The following is a 7,047-nucleotide window of genomic DNA, read 5'->3' on the forward strand; positions in this document are numbered from 1 at the left end:
CGAGTAGTTATATATGGACCATAGGGCTTGACATCCCCGTATGTTCCAGGTATAGAAACCCTAGCCTGAACTATAAAACAGACGTATGCTATTTAAGTTTAGTACACGTTGGTTTGCGTGTATTGTACATGTTGGTTGCATGTATGTTAAAACATAGGTACTTATTATAACGTTAAAGTTTAGTTACCAAGGTGCTCAATCTTGTAGAATATTTTGATAAACGTTTCTGGATGAAACAACTGAAATCTTGTGATCCACCTTTATGTACAGATTATGCAAAACATTAAAACTATGAACTCACCAACCTTTGTGTTGACACTTGTTAGCATGTTTATTCTCAGGTTCCCTAGAAGTCTTTCGCTGTTTGCTTATATGTTAGACAAGCTATGTGCATGGAGTCTTACATGGCATATTTTTTCAAGGAAACGTTGCATTCACCAAATCATCACCATGTATCTTATTTTGACTGCATTTTCAACGGAAGTACTATTGTAAACTATTATATTACGGTGATTGTCTATATGTAGAAATCATCAGATGTCGAAAACCTTTGATTTAAATATTTATTTATGGTGTACCTTTTCAAAAGTGCAATATTTACAAAATGTATCATATAGAGGTCAAATACCTCGCAATGAAATCGATGAATGACGTGTTCGTCCATATGGATTTGGAGCGATCGTCACAATCATCTTCACTACCTTTTTCACTATCATGTTCAACTTCAACATCATTGTCTCCACATAACATATTACCCTTACTAGCAGTCACAATTCCATCTAAAGCAAACTCAAGATCAATCTCATCAATCAAACCTCCTTCAACTACTGGTGTTTCATTATGAACTCTTTCTATATGTGTAACCTCATGTTCCACATACACATTTATGTATTGCTAGTTAGGAATGTAATCACTTAAATAACCCAATTCCTTTAACATGGCCTGAGTTTGTTCACAGAAAATATAGCACGCTCGGCAAAATCAAATGGATTCAACAATCCACCAACATAGTGTCTCTACTCTTCCAGGGTTAGAGATGAAGTGACCATGATAATGTAGATTGATGGTAAAGAGATCTTTGCATGCAACTGGAATAAAAACAGGGAAAAAATCAACTTAACAGTAACATAAACCCTAAATATTAATCAAAATACAAAATCTTAACCCTACTAACCATAAACAATCTCATTATCCTACTCCCATGCCTCCGGTCTCTTAATCTAACCATGATAATCGGCCATTGAAATCTTTGAAAATATGGTGAAGTTGGGAAGAATATGTACGAGTATGAGATATAGGTTTATTATGAAGCAAAATACTAGAGAATGTGAAACGATCTAATATCACGTGATATACACGAGACTAATACTAACGGCCTATGTAAACTACCGTTACCTGGACCTATTTAAGCTTTTAAGGATTCATTTAGCAGTTTTCTGAATACATAGATGATTTGGGGGAAAACATACAAACACATAGACGATTATGGCAATTTTGTCTTGATACATCAGTAAAAAACGATAAACCAGTTGTTAATTTGCTGAAAATGAAAAGTTACTGTATGTTAACAATGATACAATTTTTAAAATGGTTGTCCTTTAAAGATAAAAAAAAAATCATCACCAATAACAATGGTACAAAACTAAATAATACAGATTTAAAACATTAAAACGTTGCAAATCAAAGGGAAATTGGTCTTTGCCATAGCCAAAATATTATTCTATCTGTGCATTGCTTTGAATACACAACACCACATCAATGAGACTCTTCCAGTATATCTGTCGTTTTCGTTCTTCCTAATTTCGAGTGTCACCGTCAAACATCCCAACTGCATAAAAAAATTATGCACTAATGAACGCACCGATAACAATCAAATAATCTATAAACATTCATAAAACCCCATGGGCATATAATGTTCAATTCAAATCACATGATGGGAAATAATGTTATGCGATGAATTATGAACATTTCATGCCAATGCGTAATTAAACGAAGTACTATTGTTTGGTGGTATTGAAAAATTAGAATAACAGATATCTTCTTTTAGCATGTCATATGGTACCATTTTATTCAAAAAAAAAAAAGGAATTAGGAGTAGAATAAAATACCTGATAATAGTTAAGAAGAGTGATTTAATATGATTTAGCGAAAATTGCGACTTCGTCTGCTGGACCACCAGTCATAAAGCACTTTTTTGGCCCTAGAGGTTGATCAAAAGGAAAACATCTAAGAGTTGCACCTGTTTCTTCTTTGATCTTCAATTCGTCTTCATCACTGTTAAATAAAGAGGTCAAAAGTTACATAGAGCCAGGAACAATGTACTATTAAGATGTGACGAATTGAGCTGTAAATGAAGAAGATAATGAACACTATTGTTACACCGTGTCACGTTGTACTGTACAACAAACTGGTCACTATTGTTGTAATTAATAGGTTGTCAGTATGATCTGGTGGAAGATTCTAAATTTTGACAGTGGAGTTGCCTAAACTATTTGTAATCATGATGATCGCAATGAAACACAAATACTAAACACTTACAAGTAAAGAATACATAACAATATTTATATAAATTTGGTATACTGAATAAGAGATTAAAAAAACGTATATCTGGAGTTTGGACCATTAATCATGGCAATTTTTAGGGTTGTAAAAATCTTGATTAAGGGCTAATGCAACTCAACTTGCCTTGATTCGACTTAAAAGCAGGCCAAGAATGGTCAACGCTAGTCAAGGGTCAAAGTCGGGATTATTCGATCTAAGTTGGGAGTTGGGACTTGGAATCAATTGGTCAAAATCATCCAAAACGGTCAAAGTTGAACTTACTCAACATTTTAAACTTGTAAATTGAATGATTATGTTTATGTTTCTAGACAATTATGTTAATGTTTCTAGACAACTATATTTATGTTTATGGTTCTATTGTATAATAATTACACATATAATTATTAAAAATTTATTATTTAAATGTAAAAAAAGTCCAATGTGATTAGTCCCCGACTTGGCCGATTAAAGCGGTCCCCGCCTAGCGATTTTTACAACTTTGTCAATTTTACAGTGAAAAGCTAACATACCTTCCGACCCATGGACCCCGTGCCCATTTCCCCTGCAATATTGCCTCTTTGAGTTCGTCATATGAGTTCACATCCACAATGTTGCTGCACAGAAATCGAATACTCGTTACCATTATTACCCCTTAAAAAGGTACATCTCTACGACTATTTCTTAGATATTACTCATAAAAAAAATGCAAAACAGATCAAAATATTTGTCACAATGTCATCATTTGCACTGCAAATTTGGTTGCATGGAAACTGTACAAGATACAAAACCTAATTATATCAAGTAACAAGGGTAGTAAAAAAAAAAAAAAACATTAGATTCTTCATCTCTTATACACCTGCTTCGAAACAACATGAATTGGACTGTATACTTGTTTCCAAACAACATGAATTGAACTGTATACCTGTTTCGAAAAGCCGTAGCCTTTTCCAATAAGGACAATTGGATCTGATCCAGCTTTTCTTTGACATATGGTACGAGAACTGAAGGTTCCATCGAGATTCCAAAGACCTTCCCTGGTTTTCCAGGAATATCTCTTCTAGATATAACCACGCTATTGCTTGAAACATCACGTGGACCGATTTCAATTCTTATAGGAACTCCCTGCAATAGATATACATATAATAAAATGAAAAGTAAAAAATGATAAAAACAAAAAGAAAATCATGCTCACCTTCATTTCCCAAAAATTGAATTTCCATCCTGGGGTTCTTTGATCAGAATCATCCAGCTTTACTTTGATCCCGGCACTATGAAGAACGTCTTTGATAGGCAATGCAGCACCAAGAACTTCATTCTTCTCATTAGCCTTCTTCCAAATTGGTACGATCACCACCTTGTTGGAATCATGAAAGAGACTTTTAATATGCTATCACTCATGTAACTGGGTCATGAAACTAAATTTCAAAATAGACGTGCATACTATCTATTAAACTACTAAAAGTTTACGTCAACTTGTACAAAATACCGGATAAAAGCTTCAGGTTGAAGAACAACACCTGCACAGAAGCCAACCTTGGAGGAAGCAATAATCCAGTATCATCTCCATGGGTCATGATTATACCACCAACAAATCGAGTGCTTATAGCCCATGAGGTTTGCCATACATGTTGCCTTTGACCATTTTCATCAGCAAACTATATAGAAACGATTTATGCTTCAGGGTCAATGGTTGTTTGAGTAGTAAAAAGGTTGCAAAAATCGCTACTCGGAAGTACTCGGTCGTGACTTTTTAGGCAGTCCTCGTCAACTTATTCGAGGAGTACTCAGACGTTGACCAAATTTGACTTTGATCAATATTGACCAAGTGTTGACCGAGTTTTGAGCGAATTTCCAAGTTTACTCCCAAGTCACGTACAAAATTAGTATCCTTTTACCTCCACCTGCACATATTTCCTAAACTAGGCACCAAGTAAGACCTTATAGCATTAATTAGACTTGAAAAGGTAACCTGTGTATTAAAAGCACGAGAAAAGTTTTGTCCCAGATTATGGCTAGTTCCAGCCTGCAAGGCCTTATGATCACCCATCATAGCTTCAATTGTATAAGTTCTATCTGCTCCAGCAAACGTCTCTACCCTCGATTTTCGACCTGGGATTACAGGTATTGCAGCTTCCTCATAAGAGAACTTTGTATACACATTAATCATTTGCATCGCCTGCAGTTTTAGCAGCATATACATGTTAGATGATACAAAAGTTAGTGACTATACACAAAAAACAGATAAAAAAAACCTCCTTTTCGGCTTCCTCTGGAGTAGCATGTGCAGTATGCCCTTCTTGCCAGAGAAATTCAAGAGTCCTAATAAAGGGTTTGGTTCGCATCTCCCATCTCGTCACATTTGCCCACTAATATTAACAAATAATTAATAATTAATAGTAATCAATAATAAATAACCAAGAAAATGAATAAGTCAACGAGCCAAACGAAAAATTGACAAAAAAATGACACATAAGTAAGAAAAACCTGGTTAATCATGAGAGGAAGATCACGATAACTATGAATCCACTGAGTAAACATGTGATTCACAATTGTTTCACTAGTAGGTCGAACCTGAAACAGCCTCACAAGTTGCAATAATCAGAGCCCCTTCAACATCCATACATACATCTCTGGCTCAAATTCCAAAAAAAAATTACAAATTTATCAAATAAAACTGAGTAACGGAAATAATACCACAAGTTTTTCTTCAAGTTCTTTCCCTCCACCAACAGTCACAAGAGCTAATTCAGGACTAAAACCCTCAACATGACTAGCTTCCTTCTCTATAAACGAATATGGTATAAACTGCATCCATATCATAATCAAACTCTCTTCATCAATCCATATAAATAACTAACAAACTGCCATTGTTACAAAAATCAGCAAAAAAAAAAAAATTGATTAAAAAAAGCCTACCTGTGGAAAATACATGTTACTATGTCCAGTCTCCTTAAATTTAACATTCAAATAATCCTGTCATACAAAAAAATATATATATATATTCAAGTACCTTATACTATATTATATAGCACTAACCATCTAAAAACAAGTATTATAATAATATAGGTTAAATAATCAAATTAATAGAATGTACCTGAATAGCTTCCCAAATGGCATAACCATAGGGTCGAATAACCATAGTACCACGAACAGGGCCATAATCAGCAAGCTCAGCCATCGATATAACATCGAGATACCACGCATTGAAATCTTGAGAACGAGGTGTTATCCCTTGTTCCTGAATTGATGCTTGTTTTTGGTTTGATTCGGGTGAAGGAGCAACTTCTGTTACTGGAACACTTTTGGCGAAAACTTTAGTCGTAGAAGTAACTTTTCGAATATGGAGGTGATTATTACGATGGAGAAGCAGAGATGAGCGGGCAGAAGAGGCGGAAAAAATGGATGTCAGTGAAGGAAGCCGCAAAGCCCCCATTATTACGTAAAATTTTAAGAAGTCGCAAAGGATGAAGAAGCGTTTGGTTCAGGGATTTGAAATCTAGGGACTTAAAGTATTCAACGATTTGAAATTCTATTTTACGAGTGGTTGACAGTTTTGGTTCAACTTACTTAGAACGGATTTTTAGATTAACAACTAAATGCCTTTAGTGATACAATTCACAACTGCAGCAGGAAAATATATCAATAACCTCCAATTAAATCAATTAAAAATGAATAAATAACAAAAAAAATGCATTATTCATTTATTGATAGTAATTGATAATAATATATCTATGTACACTAGACATAATAACACTATAAATCCACAATCAGCAATTTGTAACCTACATTTCAATTATAATTTAATGGAAACGAAATGAATTTATAATAAAATCCTTCAATTAACTATTTTCATCGTAATTACATCATCAGTAAATCGGAGGTGGTTACAGAATCACACATTTTATAAAGTATATAATATAGCTACCGTAATCAAGCTCAATAAAAATACAACTTAAACTAAACGATTTTTCATGTAATTATAACATCAAATTCATTATAATTGAATTTGTAATACAACAGTACCATCTCACTACTGAAAAATTTTACGTACAAGATAAAGGTTACCTGAGTTAGATTTACAAATAGCAGCCAGGTGTCGCAGGAGGTCATTAATTCCGATGACGGTAGAGCTGGTAACGCCGGAGATGACGATATCGAAGTACTAATTGAAGTTACAAGTGGCGGTGGTTGCTTGAAGTGTTACGTAGAAATTCGATGCGAGAAGTTCCATTGATGAAGACGGTTGTTGCTGAAGAAATTCGGATGAAGGGGAAAAGCCGAATTAGTATTTAGCTGGATAGGTTTTTTGAGTAAATTACAATAGTAGTCCTTTTGTTATATCATTCCCTTAATGATGTTTTTTTTTCTTCGTAAAATGAACATAATAAAATAAAATAGACATCTTTCTTATCTTTAATAAGAAAATTATTATGATGACATCAAAATTTAAAAAATGGCAAAATTCTAGCCTTTAGATTAGTCTCACTTAAATTAATCTCATCGCTT

The 7,047-nt window shown here is 34.0% G+C and overlaps 1 protein-coding gene across 2 annotated transcripts; it reads right to left on the bottom strand.

The window, feature by feature from the left end:
* Positions 1 to 1,504: 1,504 nt before the first annotated feature.
* Positions 1,505 to 6,829, bottom strand: LOC139857157 (proline--tRNA ligase, chloroplastic/mitochondrial-like). 2 transcript variants are annotated; one of them, XM_071845886.1, is made up of 13 exons: positions 6,607 to 6,829; positions 5,636 to 6,162; positions 5,458 to 5,514; positions 5,236 to 5,346; positions 5,026 to 5,112; positions 4,794 to 4,907; positions 4,511 to 4,717; positions 4,059 to 4,196; positions 3,734 to 3,895; positions 3,464 to 3,663; positions 3,072 to 3,155; positions 2,109 to 2,274; positions 1,505 to 1,828 (listed from the first exon to the last, which is right to left on the bottom strand). In XM_071845886.1, the coding sequence occupies exons 2-12, from the start codon at positions 5,972 to 5,974 to the stop codon at positions 2,133 to 2,135; spliced, it is 1,641 nt and encodes a 546-aa protein (XP_071701987.1). In that variant the 5' UTR covers positions 5,975 to 6,162; positions 6,607 to 6,829; the 3' UTR covers positions 1,505 to 1,828; positions 2,109 to 2,132. The 2 variants fall into 2 exon arrangements, with proteins under 2 accessions (XP_071701987.1, XP_071701988.1); XM_071845887.1 differs by having other exon boundaries at positions 6,593 to 6,829.
* Between the last annotated feature and the right edge of the window lie 218 nt (positions 6,830 to 7,047).

This window comes from Rutidosis leptorrhynchoides, chromosome 7 (assembly GCF_046630445.1).
Source record: "Rutidosis leptorrhynchoides isolate AG116_Rl617_1_P2 chromosome 7, CSIRO_AGI_Rlap_v1, whole genome shotgun sequence".
In the NCBI taxonomy this organism is placed as follows: Eukaryota; Viridiplantae; Streptophyta; class Magnoliopsida; order Asterales; family Asteraceae; genus Rutidosis; species Rutidosis leptorrhynchoides.